This window comes from Dermochelys coriacea, chromosome 2, assembly GCF_009764565.3.
Source record: "Dermochelys coriacea isolate rDerCor1 chromosome 2, rDerCor1.pri.v4, whole genome shotgun sequence".
In the NCBI taxonomy this organism is placed as follows: domain Eukaryota; kingdom Metazoa; phylum Chordata; order Testudines; family Dermochelyidae; genus Dermochelys; species Dermochelys coriacea.
In genome coordinates this window covers 199,278,472-199,299,851 of record NC_050069.1, presented here as the reverse complement: position 1 = coordinate 199,299,851, position 21,380 = coordinate 199,278,472, and the positions used below count along the sequence as shown (strand labels likewise).

General features: G+C 40.5%; 1 protein-coding gene across 2 annotated transcripts in view; it reads right to left on the bottom strand.

The window, feature by feature from the left end:
* Nucleotides 1-21,380, bottom strand: part of NGLY1 (N-glycanase 1) — a 48,149-nt gene that overhangs the window by 6,982 nt on the left and 19,787 nt on the right. For both annotated transcript variants that reach the window (XM_038389668.2, XM_038389669.2), the window contains exons 4-10: nucleotides 16,809-16,971; nucleotides 9,455-9,674; nucleotides 8,065-8,186; nucleotides 6,097-6,242; nucleotides 5,780-5,890; nucleotides 4,193-4,357; nucleotides 2,693-2,881 (exon numbers count right to left, since the gene is read on the bottom strand). In XM_038389668.2, the coding sequence (XP_038245596.1) occupies nucleotides 2,693-2,881; nucleotides 4,193-4,357; nucleotides 5,780-5,890; nucleotides 6,097-6,242; nucleotides 8,065-8,186; nucleotides 9,455-9,674; nucleotides 16,809-16,971 (1,116 nt within the window). The remainder of the gene's footprint in view (nucleotides 1-2,692; nucleotides 2,882-4,192; nucleotides 4,358-5,779; nucleotides 5,891-6,096; nucleotides 6,243-8,064; nucleotides 8,187-9,454; nucleotides 9,675-16,808; nucleotides 16,972-21,380) is intronic.

Here is a 21,380-nt window from a genome sequence, read left to right as displayed (position 1 = left end):
GATCCTCCTGGTGCAGAGATTGGTGCTGTGAGACATCTCTGATGAAGTAATGAAGGGCTGGTCTTGGAGGTTGGTCCTTGAAACTGGCTTAAAGGTAGTCAGTGCCGTGGTGCCACTGAGTGGTTGCCACTAGTGCCGCGTCTTGTCTCCCGTCTGGGCTCGGTATCGACAAAGTCATCAGCTCATTAGCAGCTGCATAGGCTTTCTGGGGTAGAAGGCACTGCAACTGGTCTGCCCGGTGCCAACCAGTTATTGGTTGAGCGCTACTGGGGTCTGACGGTGCCGGTGCCTCTGCCAGTGGTTGCCACGGTGCTGGGGAGGAGAGAGCGCCCAGCACGGATCTCACTCTATCCCGATCTGCTCGCTTGTCTCTCTTCAGTGCCAGCGAGCAAGTCTTCTCTGGTGGCCTCAATGTTTCTTCTTCCGTACCAGTGAGGAGGACCAGTGCCGAGAGCTCTTAGCCACTAGCGGAGCACTTTGTACTGACGTCGAAATATTTGATGCCAAGTCTGATCTCTGCTCTGAGGTGTGTCTCAGCGCCGCCTCCATAAGTAGGACTTTCAACCTTGCTGCTCTGTCTTTCTGCGTGTGTGCCTAAATTCCTAGAAGATGCTGCAGCGCTCTTTCCTGTGACCCGCTCCCAAACACTTGAGACAACTCAAGTGAGGGTCACTAGTAGGTACAGGCTTGCCACACGAAGAGCACTATTTAAACCCTGGTGCCCGAGGCATGCCCCAGTACCGGGGGAGGGTTAGAGCGTCTCTCCGGGTACAGAGAGGAGTCCCAGTCCTATACTATGACTACTTAAATGTACTGAAACTACTAAACTATCAAAATCTAACTATTTACAATGAAAAATAGTGGAAACCACTAACACACTTTGCTCAAGACAAAGAGGGGAAGTTCCAACAGCTGCACAGGCAGTCAGAAAGGAGCGCGGGCTCGGCGGGGGCCCCTTATACCGGCACTATACGTGTGTGGCACCAGGGTGCGCCAGCACCAAGCCGACAAATACCACTAGGGGAAAAATCTCTGACAGTTGTGATCAGGGCGCTTGCACACTTAAATCAGAGTGAACATGTGCAAAACATCTCGAAGAACTTTACCTTTTGGGTAGCCTTTGTTGGTTTCCTCTCCCTTCATTCCAAATTAGAGGATGAATCTATTTCTTTTTTTAAATGAAGGCTTCTCTTTTTCCACTGAATGCATCCAATGAAGTGAGCTGTAGCTCCACGAAAGGTTATGCTCAAATAAATTTGTTAGTCTCTAAGGTGCCACAAGTACTCCTTTTCTTTCTGGACAGCTGTTTAGCAGGACTCCAACTTCTTAAGTGGTACATCTGCTAAGTTAAAAGACTGAATATTCCACAAGGTGGCGTTCTATAGAAGTGCCATGTCACAGCTACAAGCCTGATGGGTATCTGCTGTCAGTTTCCCTACCCACCCCCAATTCTTCCAACTTCATGGAAGAGCTGCTTACTGCTGGTAAACTCTTCTTGCTCAGTCACACATCAGTGCTCCCTGCTCCACTTGTTACATGTACCCAGCATAGAGAGCTGAGCAAAAGAGCAGATACATATATTTGAACAGAGCACTCCCCTGATTAGTGGCTAGTGTTTTTTTTTAACCTGGACCCATATGTTTCTTGCGAAAATGGGAAGTCTGATCATATGAGTACCTGAAGGTGTGGGGTACTGCCACATTGTTAGCAGAGGTGGGAAGGCTGGGGAGTGCCCAGTCTGATCCCTTACCCTTCCCTGTTCTTCTTTCCTCCATTATCCCACTCTGTTGCATCTTCTTTTACCCTCTAGCTGTTTCCCTCCTTTCCTCTTTGTGCACTTCCCCATCCTGTTCTCACATGGTGCTCTGAAAGGCTGTTGTATACTGGGCCAGCACAGCAAATTTCAGAGTGAAATTAACTTCTCTGGTAAGCTTAATTTTCCATTGTGGAGAGGAGGCAAGCCTGGCCTAAGTTGGTGGTATGACTGGACAGAGGGAACTGTCAGGCTAACAAGATGTTAGGGAGAGCAAAACAATAGTCACTATATAGAATGCTCAGCTCCATACTTGGTGGCTGTTTGCTAGTAAATGTCTCCTTCCCTAGTTTAGCCTTAACTTCCTCTACCTCTTTAGATTTGGAGTGCATTATCCTTCTGTTGCTCAGCGTGTCAGCAGATGGGAAGGGTTTAGGCAGGGTCTTCAATAAACTGGGTAACTGACAGCTTTTTCCCTTCTTGCAGATGGAGAGTAATGTTTAGCATAAGGAATTTCTTCCTTTTTGTCTGTGTGATGAAGAGATAAGATATACTACAAAGCTATTTCACCATCGCTGAAAAAACAATTTAGACTCTTTGGAAAGAAGTATTCCTTATTAATACATGCAGTATTGTGTGTGTGTGTCCAACACAGGGGGAAGGTAGGTCTTAAACTTTAGTGCTCCAGCAGGGTTCTTGTTATCTGCAGAGAAGTCAGTCATCCCATTCTAAAAGGCAAGCTGACTTTATTTCCAATTTCTCATATCAGTTAACAATCTTATCTGAAGCAGGACAGTAAAATTTGGCAACTCCAACTGAATCCTTAAGCATTAAGAGAAATGTGATGCAAAATATGGTTAGTAATTTTAGATTTTACTGGGACTATTTTATTAATAATCTAGAAAATTCTACAGAAATTTCTTTAATTGCAATCCTTACCATTTTCCAATCCGTTTCAACCTTTCTCCATAGAGACTCAGTCTTCCACACACCTTTCTCCCAGCCAGTGATTTTTTCATTATTATTGGAAAGTCGTGTATAGCTATCTTCCACTATATTGTAACTGAGGTGGAAGAGTTTAGAGGTCTTCTCTTTCCCAGATGGAATAAAAATGACTTCTTTTCTCATCTGAACAAAACCAAAAACTATACATTGGTATTTTGCGATGTATTTGAAGGGATCATGCTAATCTTATTTTTGCTTTTTTGTTTAGCATAAACATCCGGCAAATATATATATTTGATAAAGTAGATCACCATGCCCTTAGCTATTCTATAAACAGTACACCAAAGAGGTCCACAGTTCTTTATGAAAAACTGTATAGCAGCCAATTAAAAAATACTAGAATGTTTTTTCCACTGAAAAATGTTTGTCCCAACTTAGAAATTTTACATTACTTTGCTAGAATAAATATAAATCTTTCACAGAGAAAGGGGAAGTAATGTATCCTAAAATAACTGAAACCATGAGTCTGTCTACAGTAAATAGTAGTTTACAAAAGATTTTTCATGCTCAGGTATGACATAGGGCTGCAGGAATTAGGTGTGTTAAACAGATTTAACACACTGAGAAAAAAGCAAATTATTAAGCTATATTAAGAGAGCAAGCATAGCTCAATGACTAATGGTGAACGCTGCAGCTAATTATAGCAATTTACAGAACAATGTCTTTCTAAATCTGACAGGGAAACAAAAATAAAGATTGGCTTTCAAAATTAAGAGTAAGTGTGAATTTGATAAAGATAATCAGAAAACAAGTGAAAATGGAGTATATGCACTCAAATTGATTTCTAATCATCCTTCATATCATGAGATTCAGTAAGTCAGAAATAAAGTCCCCTAAAATATGTATGGTTGAAATAAACTCTAGTATCTCAAATCTGAACATTGCTATGAAATCCATTAGTTCCACTTAACTAGCTCTAATTCAATATTTAGATTGTCATCCTCTTTACATCAAATGACAAGATCACAAGACAAGGATGTGCAAAATGTCAGGAATAATTGATACCTTTGTGTACTGGCCTATCTAGAGTGGTTGTTTTTAGGAAATTGTCTCTCCACATAAGGAATTAAGAACATTAAAAACTCCATTTAGCCAAGAACCTTGAGGTGAGGGGGGGTTATGTAAACATTAATTAATCTGATTTTGTGGGAGTTGCAGTTACACATTCACAGTGGGCCCTGATTTACATTTTATTCACAAAAAAAAGTTGGTAGAAAATTGCTCTCCAGCTTAATTAGATTCCCCAGAATTCTTGAAGAAATTGTCAACAACTTAATGTGTTGATTTCCCAAACACCTTAATTTCAGTTTTCTTAAATTTCCTGCTTTTGTTATGTTGTAGCTTTAATCAAAAGAATGTTAGTCATAAGCCTATAATTAAGAGACAAACAATTTAGACCCCCCTAAAATGATCACCAGTTGACAAATTAAATACCTCTGAACCAATTTCACCTCTGGCAACTCTCCAAGCCATTGAACCAGATATCCTTCCACCAAGTTCACCAGGTTTAGGAGTTTTGGGAGAAATGAACTCAACAAGCTCCACAATTATCCTCTCCATGAGCACTCTCTTTCTGCTTTCTGACAAAGATTGTTGTCTCTGTAATAATAAAAAAAAAGTGCAAAAAACCTCATAGAAAAAATAATCTTTTAGATTAGTTCCAACTGTATCTCAGCCCTGGAATGACAGCATAAGAAATAAACATGAAAGAATCTAGATTTAAACTGATTGTTAAAACAATAAACTGGGATCACATGCATTAATATGCTCAATCCTAATTGTATAGTTATTACATGGTACCGTGCAGTGACTTTAAAAAATGTTTGAGTGCCTTAACTGCATATGTCCATACCTTAATCTGTTTGGGTTTCTTTTAAGGTAAACTCTAACTGAATTTCATGGTATTATAATGCATGTTTTTTGCATCATTAAAACATCCTTGTAATGTATTTTATTCTAAATTATTGATATGTACTGTCAATCTTAATGTATTTTTTTTTGTCTGGGAATAGAAAAAAGGCATGATTATTGGGCCAAGCCTTTCTTCTACACCGTGGACTGTTCTAGTTACCAGAAGTCTTGGTTTGGTGAATAAGTCTAAGCATAAAAATCACATAATGGCTGAAAGAGTAGATTCACAATGATGCATGCCATTACAAATGCAGTATGAGTTGCATATTTTTAAGAAGCAATAGAATTGAGTAAAATCATGCCTTTACACTTCAAGATAAATCAAGTGAGCCTAAAGAAGTCTGGTATGTAGAACAGAATTATTATATAACCTGCTTTTACCATATGATTAAAAAGGGTGGGTTTTCTTGAGAAAATGACTTTAAAATGCATTTGACTGAAAGAGTCCATTTTTATCTCAATGATTTCCATGTCAAATATGCTAAGCTGACATTTAACACTTCTTATTTCTTCACAGACAGTCCTGCAAGCAGCCTGAGAGTTGAGTCAGGCTGAGTTCTTCTCTCACAGCCAGTAAAAAAAAGTTCTGCAAAATGAATTAGGCTCTCTCTTACAGCTATACAACCTTATGGTCTTAAAATTATGGTCTCATTGAAGTTGTGCAAGTCAACTGTTTGCACAGGTATAATTGACTGAAATTTGACTTATCTGTTGATGCACAAGAGAGAATAGAATCCAGCTCACTTTCTCTGCAGAGCCAACAGGAGTAAAAGGTAATAATTTCCTTTCCCCTAATCAAAGTAAGGAAATATGACTATGCAGAGAACTGACTGGTATAACTAGGTGACACTTTTACACAGTTACTTCACAGAGGAGAACTGCACTTTAAGAATTCTCAACTGACAAAAATGCTATGCTGTGATTGGTCCTGAAGTGGTCTATGTAAAATCACAAAGAATGTATAAATAGCAATATTTAATTTTTTTTGTAGTACACAGACTTTTATCAGGACTGGGCTCCCTTGTCCAAAGAATTTACATAGTCTGTTTCCAATACATGTCATTTTAACAAATCAGTAGAGTACATAAATACCAGTTTATTAGTACATACCAGTTTATTAAGCCTCTCTATGGTTTCACGCAACGCTGCTTCTTTGACCTGTGTCCTTCTAGAAAGTAATTCTTCATGTTTACAGGAATATCTCCAGGTGACATCAACAACCTCAAGTATAAGTTGCAGAAGTTAAAAAAATACATATATATTCTGCCTCTTAAATATGTGTATTTTCAATAGACAACGTGATCAAGAGACTGTCTTCCCTTACAATAATCTAGCAGATCCCATTAAAATGATATACTTTGCACAGCTTCTTTCTCAAGGCAAATTTGTATTTTTATTTCATAGCATATTATTATCCCTACCCCTACCTCATCCTTGGAGAATGCAATTACATAGGAGAGCTTCTTTCCCCAGCCAATCTCATAGAGAAGAGGTTTATCACACACAGTTTCACAAGGGTCACAATGAAGCCATCTCTGCTGGGATGAAGAATATACCTCAGTCCACACATGATCTGCATGAGAGACAGGCCGAGGAAAACATTGAATGTTTTTTAGATGGGTTTTCTGTTTTTACAGTTTGAGATATTTAAACTCTTCCAAATCAATTAAATAGGGAGCATAACATTACTCCTGAGGGCATTCTGAGCCAAAACATTAAATTCTGTGTGAAAATTTTTTTAAAATTCTGTGCACAATATTTTAAAATTCTGCAAGTTTTATTTGTCAATAAATAAATGCAGAGGCTCCAGCATGGCAGTGGGGAGTACAGGCCACTGGCTGCACAAAGGTGGGAGATCACCCTGCAGCCTCCCAACCCCTTACCCTGGAGACATGGACTCAGTGGTGACCCTGACACAGCACAAGGCCTGGGCCTGCCCCGGAAACACCCTGGGGCCCTGCCCCTCTGCGCGAGGCACACCAGTTCCTTTTGAGCGCCGTGACGTGGGTGGGATCAACCAGGCAGGATCAAGTGTGGAGGGGCTCAGTGTGGGAGGATCCAGGTGTGGAGTGAAAGGATTCTATGTGGGATAATCTGGGTGCAGGCAGCTCAGTGGGGGATCTAGGTGTGGGGGGGATCTGGATGCAGAGACTCTCATGGGGGGGGTTCCAGGAGCAAGGGCAATGGGACTCGGAAGGAGCTTCCGGGTGAAAGTGGTTGGGGCTAGTAGAGGGGTCTGGGTGTGGGGGTCTCATCGGGAGGTCTGGGTACTGGGGAAGTGGGGCTTGGTGGGGCAGGGATCAGGGTGCAGTTAATTGGGGGTCAGTGGCATGGGGGTGTGGACATGCAGGTTGAGGGGGAGCTCTTCGGGGTGGAGGTTTGAGTGCAGGGAGCTCAGTCGGGAGGGATCTGGGTGCAGGGGTGGGGGTTCAGAGGCAGGGGGTCTGGGTGCAGAAGGGCTCCAGATGCAGGGGTTGAGGGTCAATGAGGTGAGGTTTGGATATGGAGGGCTAGGGGGATTCTGGGTGGTGTGAGGCTTGGTGGGGGTGTCTGGGTGTGAGAGGTTTGGATGCATGGGGGTTGGGTAGATTGGGGAGCAGCTCCCTGTACAATGACCCCTTCCCTGCAGCTGAGCGATGGGGGCAGGAAGCAGGGGAGGATGCTGAACTTCCTGTAACTGGGGGAGAATTCTGGGGGTGAGTCTGACACAGCCCCAGCCACTTTTTCCAGGGGAAGAGGAAATCACTTCCTCTCCTGCCTCCAGCCCAGCCGGGAGTAGCAGCTGATCCCAGCTCAGGGTAGGAGCCACTGGCTGAGGTGTCCCCAACTCTGGTGATTTACCTCTCCACTGGCTGCTCTGGACGCCTGAAACGATGTACCTGTGCAGCTAGGGAGTGGTGCGTGACTGCTCTTGTAGCTTCCCTTTGCTTCCTTGTCAGAATGTCATTTTTCTGCGGGGAAGCAAAGAAATCTGCAGGGGACATGAATTCTGCACCACACAGTGGCACAGAATTGCCCCAGGAGTAATAACATGGAACTGCGTAGAAGGAAGAATGCATTTTCTGTTTATATGCCTTCAGAAACATCTCCTTTTAAATGAGAAAGCACAAACAATGAATTCTGCTTATTTTCATTGAAAGTAGGAGAACCTGAATGTAATATGTAATGTAAGATATAAAGATTTCATCATGTTGAAAATAGCAGTCTTACTTTATTTGTAGAATATTTCATATAATCAGACAAAATGGAAATTTAACCTAGATTTTGTTCATAAGATACTGTGAAACTTCAGCAGTTACCAGTTAGCTAACATGAACACACAGATCTAATGATTTTGTAAGTCCCATTTTTATGCATGCTTATACTAAGTTTAAGGTGTTCTAGAGCACTGATACCTGTTGAATCCCAGACATATCTAGCTTCAAATCCTATTGCTCTGCAGCACAGTGTAAAACAGTTAGCCCACTCTCCACAACGCCCACGTCTTGTTTCCAGAAGTTTCTCAGGATTATTATACCTAGAAAAATTAAACTTTATTCATTGTAAATTATGTGCTTTGTACCAGTTAATGGACTTTAACAGAATATATATTTTCCCCTTCCAAATCTTTGAACCGTTATACAGTAGAACCTCTGAATTATGTACACGAGAGTTATGAAATGACTGGTCAACCAAACACCTCAGTTGGAACTGGAAGTATGCAATCAGGCAGCGGCAGAGACAAAAAGAAAAATACAGTACAATTCTGTGTTGAATGTAAACTACTAGAAATAAAGAAAAGTTTTAAATTTTTTTGGACAAGGTAAGGAAACTGTTTCTGTGTTTGTTTCATTTAAATTAAGATGGTTAAAAGCAGCATTTTTCTTCTGCGTAGTAAAGTTTCAAAGTTGTATTAAGTCAATGTTCAGTTGTAAACCTTTTGAAAGAACAACCATAACATTTTGCTCAGAGTTCATAATTCTGAGGTTCTGTAGTCCTCCCATCTGTTCTCAGTGCCATTGACTTCACACTAGTTGCTGAAGATGATTGTTGCACTGGACAAAATTAACATCTGAATGACCATCTCCTTGTTTCTAAGAGAGCTAAAATTCTTATTTTCTTATTTTAAAAAACTCAACTTAAATAGGATTTGTGTACCCTAACCTTATTGACAGATGTCAGCACAATTCTGAAATTAGTACATATCTGCTGCTACAGTCAGCAGAAGTATGCCCTCTTTTGTGGACTCCCCAAGAAAGTGCAATAGTTTATTTGTTTCTTTTTAAAAACCACTTTGATAATGGCATATATATTAATTAAAATAATTATATACAGAAAATGTACTTGGTAAGATCAGGTTTCAGAGTAGCAGCCGTGTTAGTCTGTATTCGCAAAAAGAAAAGGAGTACCCGTGGCACCTTAGAGACTAACAAATTTATTAGAGCATAAGCTTTCGTGAGCTACAGCTCACTTCAGCTTATGCTCTAATAAATTTGTTAGTCTCTAAGGTGCCACGGGTACTCCTTTTCTTTTTGGTAAGATCAGTCAAAGATACACCGTATAAAAACAGGGCCCTCTTTTTAAATGCAATAATTTTTTTAAAATTAAGCATTCTAGGCTGATTGGTGATAAAATATAAATATCGGCACCCACAACAATCCCATGGTACTCTTTAAAATGATCTATGTATGTATTACAGTATGGTTTTCAATCTATGTAAAACAAAATACAAGCAACGATCTCTCAATAATTCACAGAATACACAAATACAAAGTAGCATTTTAGAAAATCCAAGGTTATGCTTACCTTGGGAATCTATTGCTGAACTGGCACTGGTTACAGTGATGATTTTCAACTCTGTTTGCATTCCATCTCAGATCTTCATCGTTAGGTGATAAGAGACCTTTAGGCTCTGTCTGACCACCACACTTGCTGCAAGCAAGGTTATTCACCCACTGAAAAAATTCACCCTTAAACCACTGCAAAAGCTCCAACAACAAAAAATCATCTTCATTCACATGGGTTCCTATAATATTAAAACATAGTAATTCAAACAAGATTAACCAAGTTCAGATTCATTTGACCTTTCCAATATCTACATAATTACTATATCTGGACCTTTATCATAACTAGAGTTGAAGTATCAACCAAGAAATTATTACATAGATGCTATTTTTTAAAAAATAAGATTTTAAAGATTGAATAATGGTAAATCATATTTTAAAAAAAGACAAACAGCCAAAAAGAAATTTAGAATAAGGAATTGAACAGAAAAGGATTGAACACAGAGAAATTTAGCATAGAACATAATAACTCTTATATTTTTCCAGAGGTATGGAATAGCTTTTAATCAACAAATAACAATTGTTTTGACTCCAAAATCCCCAAGGTTTTTTTTTTTTTTTTTTTTTTTTTTTACCAGAAGCTAGTGGCAGTATAGCCAAATATCTCTCGTAAGAACAGACTTTTATAAATTGTACAGAACAGTGCATATTTTCCAATAATTAAGGTTTGTGAACTATGTTTTGATTTCATTCATAATTATTAAGCAAATGTGTCCTTTCAGTTCAACTTCTCCAAACTAGACATTTGCTGTCTGGCCCCATATCTTTCCATTGTCCAGCCAGTTCCCCTATGCTTGAATAACAGACTCTTCTGTCCTGTTCTTCTGTCTATTTGCAGCAGGTTGTAGAGCCTTCTCTCCTACAGTTATTAGAAGGAGTAAATAACACTTCTTTATTTACTTACCATCTGGAACAGCCTCATTGCACCTAACTGACTGATTTTTAAAATCCAATTTTGAGACCCATCTCTTCTTTGTTCTGATTCCTTACCACCTTTAACATAAAAATATTTTGAATACTATACCCTGAGTCTTCCTCTCTCCCCCATTCATAAATGTTCTCCATAAATCTGACATTTGCTCCTTCATAATCTAGATCACATCACAGTCACAGACGTTAATGCCTATACGATATTTTATTTGTTTGCTTGTAGTTTGCATTTACAAATTGGACTAGCTGTAATATGATATTTTTATAAGGCTATACAAAACCCAAGTTGCACTATATTTTCAACATTCTGAAAAAAAGATGTGGTGTACACAGATAATCCAGGGTGATGAACTAGAGTGACTCGTATTAAATGAAGATCTTAAACAAAGTAAGCTGTCAGGGGATAAGAGGGAAGATCCTCCCATGGACTGGTTAAAAGATAGGAAACAACGTGTAGAAATGGTCAGTTTTCAGAATGGAGAGAGGTAAATAATGGTGTCCCCCAGGGGTCTGTACTGGTACCAGTACTATTCAACATATTCATAAATGCTCTGGAAAAGGGGTAAATAGTGAGGTGGCAAAATTTGCAGATGATACAAAACTACTCAACATAGTTAAGTCCAAAGCAGACTGCAAAGAGCTACAAAGGGATCTCACAAAACTGGATGACTGGGCAACAAAATGGCAGATGAAATTCAATGTTGATAAATGCAAAGTAATGAACATTGGAAAAGATAATCCCAACTATACATATAAAACGATGGGGTCTAAATTAGCTGTTACCACACAAGAGAGAGATCTTGGCATCATTGTTGTTCTCTGAAAACATCCACTCAGTGTGCAATGGCCATCAAAAAAGCTAACAGAATATTGGGAAGGAAGAAAGGAAAGCAGCAAAATACGGACCTTGGACTTCAGAAAAGCAGATTTTGGTCCCTCAGGGAACTAATGGGCAGGATCCCCTGGGAGGCTAAGATGAGCAGGAAAGGAGTCCAGAAGAGCTGGCTTTATTTTAAAGAAGGTCTATTGAGGGCACAGGATCAAACCACCTTGATGTGCAGAAAGAATAGCAAACATGGCAGGCCACCAGCATGGCTTAACAGAGAAATCTTTGATGAGTTTAAACACAAAAAGGAAGTTTACCAGAAATAGCAACTTGGGCAGATGACTAGGGAGGAGTACAAAAATATTTCTTGAGCATGCAGGGATATAATCACAATTGGAGTTGCAGCTAGCAATGGATGTGAAGGGTAACAAGAAGGATTTCTACAGGTATGTTAGCAACAAGAAGGAGGTCAGGGAAAATGTGGGTCCCTTACTGAATGGGGGAAGCAACCTAGTGACAGATGATGTGGAAAAAGCTGAAGTACTCAATGATTTTTTTGCCTCCATCTTCACAGACAAGGTTAGCTCCCAGACTGCTGCACTGGGCAGCCAGTATGGGGAGGAGGTTAGCAGCTCTCAGTGGTGAAAGAACAGGTTAAGGCAGGGGTGGGCAAACTACGGCCTGCAGCCACATCCATCCTGTCAGACCTTTTAATCTGGCCCTCAGCTCCCATCAGGGAGTGGGGTCAGGGGCTTGCCCTGCTCCAGCGCTCCAGCACAGCTTCTGGGAAGCAGGTGGCATGACCCAGCTCCGGCTCCTACATAGTATGCGGAGGTATGGCCAGGCGGCTCTGCGCGCTGCTGCATCTGCAAGCGCTGCCCCCACAGCTCCCATTGGCTGCGGTTCCCAGACAATGGGAGCTGTGGGAGCAGCCCCTGTGGACGGGGCAGCATGTAGAGCCGCCTGGCTGCACCTCCAAATAGGAGCTGAAGGGCGGACACGCTTCCGAGAGCTGCTTGAGGTAAGCGGTGCCTGGAGCCTGCACCCGAGGCCCCCCTGCACCCCAATCTCCTGCCCTGATCCCCCTCCCTCCCTCTGAACCCCTCAGTCCCAGCCCGGAGCAACCTCCTGCACCCAAAACACCTCATCCCAAGCCCCACTGCAGAGCCCGCACCCCCGGTCAGAGCCCTCACACCCCATCCCATACCCCAACCCCCTGCCCCAGCTCTGATCCCTCTCCTGCCCTCCGAACCTCTCAGTCTCAGTCTGGAGCACCCTCCTACACCCCAAACAGAACAAGGAGCAATGGTCTCAAGTTGCAGTGGGGAAGGTCTAGGCTGGATATTAGGAAACACTATTTCACTAGGAGGGTGGTGAAGCACTGGATGGCGGAATCTCCATCTTTAGAGGTTTCTAAGGCCTGGCTTGACAAAGCCCTGGCTGGGATGATTTAGTTGGGATTGGTCCTGCTTTGAGCAGGGGGTTGGACTAGATGACCTCCTGAGGTCTCTTCCAATCCTAATCTTCTGTGATTCTATGAATCATTAAGAAAGGGATAGATAATAAGACAGAAAATATCATATTGCTTCTATATGAATCCATAGTACATCCACATCTTGAATACTGCATGCTGATATGGTTGCCCCATCTCAAAAAAGATGTATTGGAATTGGAAAAGGTTCAGTAAAAAGAAACAAAAACGACTAGTGGTATGGACCAGCTTCCATATGAGGAAAGATTAATAAGACTGGGACTTTTCAGCTTGGAAAAGAGATGACTAAGGGGGGATATGATCGAGGTCTGTAAAATCATGACTGGTGTGGAGAAAGTAAATAAAGAAGTGTTATTTACTCCTTCTCATAACAAAAGAACTAAAGGTCATCAAACGAAATTAATATGCAGCAGATTCAAAACAAATAAAAGGAAGTATTTCTGTACACAATGCACAGTCAACTGGTGGAATATCTCGCCAGAGGATGTTGTGAAGGCCAAGATTATAACAGGGTTCAAAAAAGAACTAGATATATTCATGGAGGATAGGTTTGTCAGTGGCTATTAGCCAGGATGTCAGGAATGGTGTCCCTAGACTCTGTTTGCCAGAAGCTGGGAATGGGCAACAAGGGATGGATCACTTGATGATTACCTGTTCTGTTCATCCCCTCTGGGGCACCTGGCACTGGCCACTGTTGGAAGACAGGGTACTGGACCTTTTTAGCATTATACAAATTTAAAATGTTCCATAAATGATTCAACAGAAATAGCATCTATTGCTTATATACTGGATATGCTTTGTGTCTATTTTACTGCTACCTTTTCTCTGAACTGTCTGCCAGAAACTAAATGAGGTAATTTCAATCAAAGGACAATTTTTCTTTTTGTTGGTTAGTGGTGAATATAATGATGCCCCTCTATGGAAAGAAAATTGCTACTATTACATAAATATTCTTCTCTGGGTTCATAAAGTAAATCCCGCATGAAAGGCTCAGCATAAAAATAATGACAAATATGATCTGTTTCAACAAGAAATGATTGTTTGAAAATACCCAGATATCACAAAAGTTAAAAGTACACATAATTCTGGTCAATTTTCATTGCTAATGGCAGGTGGCCAATGAGGATGAAGACAAGCATTGTAATCTCTTGTTCAAATGACCATAACTTTATCAGAGTGATCTTTATGAGCCAAAATGTCTATTACTTTGGCTTGTTCTTCAAAATCACAAAGGTTTTTTAGATCTGCATGTAATAACTGTTCTCCAATAGCACTGGTAATTTCTCCAGGTGGCTGTCTTAATACAACAGTGACAGATTTAAAAGGAAATAGGCAGGGTAGATTATTTCTTAGCAACAGTAGCTACTCCCTTCCATACAGCCCATTCTCAATGGAGTCTGTCTTTCCATACAGCTTTTAAAATTAAAGTTAACACACTACCTCTGCATTTAAGTTGTCATTGCCTAACAAATGGCAAAGTTTTCCCCATACTCTTTTACACCTGAGTTTAAGGTGCAAGGTCTGAAACCTTGAGTGCCGCTTTGGACACATCCGCGGTAGAGGCTGGGGTCACATGAACACATGCCCCATTCCCCTTAAAGAAGAGTGGATAAAAATCATTATTTTAAAAAAATATCAAAAACATCAATTTTTTTTGGTTTAAATCAACTTTTTAAAGTTAAATAATATTTCTTGTTTACATATTACTAGTTAGTTCTTTTCCTCCATTTTAGTCTCAAATTGTTTTGTAGTAATTTCTTTCCTAATTGTTAGAAGAATTTCATAATTTACATAGTGATTTTTTTCTTTTAGGTAATTCCATACTTTAAATGCTCAGTGAAAACATTTTAGTATTATTATTATGAGAACACAATCTCAAACATAAAACTGATAAGTGAATACCCCATCCTGTATTTTTAGGGCCCTACCAAATTCATGCTCCATTTTGGTCAATTTCACGGTCATGGGATTTTAAAAATAGCAAATTTCATGATTTCAGCTATTTAAATCTGAAATTTCACTGTGTAATTTTAGGGGTCCTGACCCAAAAAGGAGTTGGGAGGGGTCTCAAGGTTATTGTACGGGGAGGGTTGTGGTACTGCTACCCTTACTTCTGCACCACTGCTGGTGGCGTTGCTGCCTTCAGAGCTGGAGAGCAGTGGCTGCTGGCCAGGAGCCCAGCTCTGAAGGTAGAGCTGCCACCAGCAGCAGCGCAGAAGTAAGGATGGCATGGTATGGTATTGCCACCCTTACTTCTGCACTGCTGCCTGTAGAGCTGGGCTCTTGGCCAGCGGTCGCCACCCTCTGGACGCCCAGCTCAGAAGGCAGCAGCGCAAAAGTAAGGGTGGCATGGTATGGTATGGTATTGCTACCCTTACTTCTGCACTGCTGCTGGCGGTGCTGCCTTCAGAGCTGGGTGCCCAGCCAACATCTGCTGCTCTCCATCCGCCCAGCTCCGAAGGCAACGCAGAAGTAAGGGTGGCAATACCGTGACCCCATTTGGGTCAGGACCTTCTATATGAGAAACACTGGTCTCCTCCATAAAATCTATGTAGTATAGGGTAAAAGCACACAAAAGACCAGATTTCATGGGGAGAATCCAGATTTCACAGTCCATGATGTGTTTTTCATGGCCGTGAATTTGGTAGGACCCTATGTATTTTTAACCAACATAACCTTGTAAAATACTTAACTTCCACAAGTAAAGAAAGCTGAAATTCTCTGATACTCTTCCATCAGGGTATGCAGTCTGAAGTCAATAGGACTTCGGAACACAAGTCACTATGGTACTTTTGAAAATCCCACCTTTTGGTGCCTAAATCTGGGTATAGAAGGCTAATTTTACACTCCTTTTTTTAGAATTTTTTGGCTCGTGTGCATAAAAATTCAAAATAAATTTCTTAACGTCTTGAAAGTCTAACTGAAACAATTTTGCTTTGAAGTGACAAAGATTTTATGCCACAAAGAGTAGTTTTTATTAAAAATACAGTTTTAGATCCTGATGCTGCAAACACTTATGCACATGCTTCACTTTAGGCATGTAATCAAAAAGATTATTCATGTGAGTGACGTCACATACTTGTTTGCAGGATCAAGGCCTTAATTTCCATTATTTTGGTTTTGCCTATTTTATTTCTATAAAATTTAGAAAAGACACACTACCAAAAGTGGTGTTTTAAAAAAGAAACAGCATTTGTAATATAGTTCATTATATATTTTAAAGTAAAGTTAAAATAGTACAAGTTTTCAAATTAATTGTACACTGTCTCAAGACAACATGAATCAATTATTTAAAAATATAAACAGTGATTTCAATCAATTATTTAAATTGCTCTGCCTTTCCTTAAAAACATACATTTATTATCTTCATTCTACTCCAGATGCAAGCAGCTAAGTAATATGTACAGAATCCTGCTGCCTCTAATGCTATTTGCTGCTAGTTCAGAAATCTGGATTCAAGTAAATTTCCTTTGCTCTCTCATCCCTCCCCCCTCTGCCCCAGCCATGAACAGATGGACAGCAGGTGGACATAAAAGAAAAGCATGCAAAGGAAGAGAAAATACAAAATTTAAGATATCAGTGCACAGTGGATGAGGAGAGGAAGATGAGAATGGAAGACAGGACAGAAGGTTAATAAATTTAAGAAATGGTTCAGCTGAACTGAATTTATAAAACCTCTCAAAGCCCCATCTGTACAGAATACAGGACTTTACTTCAGTCCTGTGCACACGTGAATTTTAAATGCATATGATGCGCTGGTACTCAACAGGATAACCTGAAGGACAGAAGAAATGTGAGCCTCAAAATTTTATCTTATATGATTTTAAACAAAGAAAACAAACCTAAACTAAGAATTAGCATTAATTCTCCAAGCACTTTTCTTTTTTGACTAAGAAGATAAACTAACTAATAACATGGCATACTACACACATTCTGAATACTAGTGTAGTTTAAAACTAGTACTCTGAACTCACAAAAATATGAAAATCCTAGTCTATAAACATTCACATTACACCCAAATGTTTAACCTAGTATTTTTAGTTTCTCGTAAATTGTCAGAACTAATACCGTCATCCACTTTTTTGGCTTGTGCTAACTTTTCTTGAGCTCTCTCTTTCAATGCTTGGACTGGAATAGAAGCCAATGCTTTCTTCTGAAGAGATTGATTCTCATACACTTGCACATGCTGAAAGTTTGATTGAAGGGTTTTAAAGAAGATAGTTTCAGACTCCTAATATGGAAAAAATATAGGTATTATTATAATCTATGCAAACCATTTTCTAGTAATTGGATGATTTCAAAACATCTGGTCTTGGTTCATTAATGTGTAAGCTTGTTTGCATATTTATTATAGTTTCTGATCATGACTCCATAGTTAAGGTTGCATTACATGGCTAAAATTAAAACACAGAATGTAAACTTTGAGCATGATTTGAATTTTTCATGATGGTGTGATTGAAAAATGGACTGACAAAAAGAAGTAACAATTCAAAAATTGCCCCTTTTGGGCAATTTTTCACTGCATTGTCTCACTTTTCTTTGTATGCCCTTTCCAAGGAATCTAAAATACTCAGGTTATGGGATCTGCCCCTTGTGCATACTGTTGCTCCTCATGTGCTGATTCCCGGAGTATCAGTTATACATAGCTGTGCTTGACTAGAGAGCATTTTATAATTTTTAGCCATAATTGAAAATGTATGTATCAAGCTTAAGCTGCTGAATTTGACAACATAGCAGCCCCGGCACAAATAATGGGGTGAAAGAGAGTGAGTTAGCATACCTCTATAACATAGGGGATAATTCCCTGAACTAGGAAAGAGGAGACCAAGAGTTTAAAGCTAACTGTTCTTTGTATTTCCATGCAAGTCACAACCAGCAAAGAGCTGCTGAAAAAACCTTTTTTGGAGGTAGTCATGCCTATTGTTAAGGCTTCTGAGCACTTCTTGTTATAAGACCCTGAGTGCTGGAGTGAAACTCAGGAGACCTGGATTCTAACCCCAGATCTCCCACCCTCAGCTTGTTCACTGTAGCATACTGCCTTTCAGATTGACTAAACCAGTTTCAGTTACTGTATTTCTAACCACTATGATTGCACTCCCCTCTTGTTGGGATTCCCTCTGAGACCTCCTTCCACTTGGCTTTCATAGAACTTAGTTCAACATCAGAGTCTGTCATTCATATTTTTATTTGGCATATAGCAAAGCTACGCTGAATTAATCACACTCAAGCGTAGTGGGTGTGTATAGGGCATACCACACACCCAAAGTTACACTGCAAACCTCTTCCTTTATATACATTTACACATTATATTGCATTTTGCTATACGGTGCATCACATGTTTTGGGATTGGCTTGGGACAGCACACACTGTCCATACATGACTTACTTTTTACCTCATCTTATATTCCAGGCTCATTTTAGTTATTGTTATTTTATCCATTATAAATGGTTTCCTGGGTTTCCCCTTTGTTTTAACTAGTACAGACATTCTGCTTTCAGCCTACTGATAATACTGTCTCCCAAAAAATGAGGCCACACCCATGTCCAATTAGTCATGTCAAGCCAGGTCTACACTTTTCAGAGCCAAGAACAGAATCCAGGATTCCTGATCATCAATATTCAACCGCTGACTAGTAAACAGTTGTGTAAGCCACTCAGAAAGCACATGTCAAGTTCTCATTCAGTGACTAATCCACAAAGTGGCTAGCAATTATTAGCATAGCTCAAACAGTAATTGGCCTAAGCTAGCAATTTGAAGATCAAGGGATTCAAAGCCTGCTGCCAATTTATGCGGGCAGATGGCACTGTGTGGTTCACAGAGTGAAAAGACTTCTTTTAAACTTTGTACTTAAATACAATCTATACATTATGGTGGGAATCAACAAAATATATGTGTCACATTTCAGCTGTTTGTCACACATTTTGTTTGTATGATGCACTTGTCGATGTGCGGGTTGTGTGCCTCTCCATGCCTGAGGCTCCGAATCTGATAGCTCGGAACTTCAGAGGCTAGTTCTTTAGCATAAACGCTAACTGTTCATGTTTTTAGCTCTGGAGTTCAGCCCTGATGCCAATCACAGTGGTGGCTGTCACACATTGGCAGGTTTGAAGGTTGAGGAGCATGCTTCAGGAGGGTCTACATAGTCAGGGGCACCTTAGCAGCACAGCTTCTCGTTTTAATTCCCAAGCAGGTGCAGCTCCCTTTCTCCCTAATTCTTGGTAGCTATCCACTGAGGTACCCTAAAGCCTATATAAAAAACCTAGGAAATCAACTAACAAAAATAATTTTTAGTAGCAATTAAGGACACACCCCAGCCACTTAAAACCTTAAAAGCATGGATATAAGAAGTTATGGTAGAATGCTCTTGTATGCTCTGCCACCTTCATTACCTACAATACACTTGATAATGGACTCCAATACGCCATAAGGCTTTCACTTGCTCATCCAACAAATACCCAAAAGCAATATACGTCCCAACTTCATCAAACTTGCACTCTCAGGGATATGCATATTATAGGCATTAGTAACAACATTACTAATTTTCTTTCTTGTCACCGGGGGAAAGGTGTTTGACAGTTACTCTAACAGCAAGGCTAAAGCCTACAACAAGGCCAGCATAGTCCTAGAGATGAGGTGCAAGTGATTTGGCATTGACAAAAGTGGTTCATGGCCATTGCCGCAGTCACAATGGTAGGCTTTACATACTTCTTCCTTTCTGAGAGAGAGCTCAGATTAGAGGTTTGATTAGATTTGCCATATTGTATGAAGGAAATAGGTATGGGACTTAAGGAGCATGACCTTGCTCATTTCTGATAGGGCCCCTGACCTCGCCACTATGCCCTCTTGTGCACAAATTATGGAGTACCTCAAAATTTGGTAGGGGGGTCAGTCATCAGTTGATGCAGAACTCATATAAGTATCAGGGCATACAGATACAGATACAGATGTCCCTCTGTTTTTTCTATTTGTTGTGTGGGGTAGGGAGAAGCTTACTGGGGTAATGGTGGGAAACTATCAGCTTAACATTGCATTTTCAGCTGTCTCTTTTGGCTCAGGAACTGCCAACAGGGCTTGGAGCTGGTCTCATCTGGTACCATCCAGCTGCTAGATTTGAGACTTTAATTCCCCCTTCCTGCCATGCACATTTACTAACAATGAAGGATCAACACTGAATTAGCCTGCGTGGCAATTCCCATATTGTCTACTTTAGCCTTCCTCCCCCCACAACAACCTTATGTTTTGTGTGGGCTATTCATATCTTCCTTTCTTCTCTCCCAGCCCCAATAAAAACCAAACAAATAAATAACCCATAAATAAATGTAATTAAAAATGTTCACATTAAAAGAAATGAACAAAAACAAAACTGGAAACAGATATTTAAATGACTAATTTCAGCATGCTTTTGGACTTCAGACTTGTGTTCTTGTGCCTCAACATCTATGGTGTCTTTGCTGAGATGCTCCTTCCTTATTTCACATTTGCTGTCAGATTACATCTGTTGCTTCCCCTCTTTTGTATAGCTTTTTTATGACTCTGCAGGGAGGAATGATGGTTGAATCAGAGGGCTTCTCCTTCAGTAAAGATTATAGGGCACAGTATGCTCCAGGGGGCTTTCAAGAGGGTAGCAATGTATTGGCCTGCATCATAGATGGCCTTCACCAGGGGGAGATAGTTAATTTTGGTATATGACCAACTGATCTTCAAGCTTCAGCATCAGCTCTCACTCATATACATTAAACCTCACTGTCCCTTGGCTTACAGACATCAATGTGGTTGTGGACAAGGACATTTAAGATACTAATTTAAGATAAGTGGGTCTGCCACCTCCACTGAAAAAGGCTGTTACATCATCTGTACTACTCTATTAGGCAATCTGCTGGTAGTTTGGTTAGATACAGGCAGACTGGTAGTTGCCTGATCAAAAATATCAAGTTATGAAAGCTTTTTGCCCATTCAGCCAGGAGCAGTGGATGTTGATGCAGAAGAGCATCCCTTCCAATTACCTGCAACTATTGGGTCCAACTGAAGTACATCTCTTGGATGTTGGGAGCTGATGTCATTATTTCCATGGTCTGTTTCAGTGCAATGTTCTACTGTTTCTCTTTTTGGCTTTCATACATAGCTACAATCCAACTTCTACAAACTTATTCTGTGTCCTATCCATAGAATTATATATTCCTGAAGTTACCTGTTTGTCCTAACTTCTCCTTAATGATTTTGTTCAGTCTGGCTGTTTCCTAGGAAAATTCTGTCCTGAGTTATTGGGATCACTTTAAACCTACAGCCCTATGTAACAGGGTGGTTTGCTTCTTTAAGGGTCAGAGCGTCTGGGGCCAGAGGCCCTTTAAAAACAGGTGTTTGGGCCTTGTAGAGGGGATTATCAGACTCAGCAGGGAAGGAGTCAGGTGACAGTTTGATGAGCAGCTGATTCCCATAAAGGCTGAAAGGCTGAGGAGAACTATAGAAGCAAGTTGGTGCTTGTGCTGGGGCTTCTAGACTGGAGAAGAGCTGCCAGGAGGGAGCCCTGTGGGTCAGGGAAAGGTTGAACTGCTTTTTTGGGGAGGTCTGCTAAAGACTGTCAATACAACCAATAAACAGTGCCCTGAACAGACGCTAGGTGGGGCATTAATCCTTTATGGG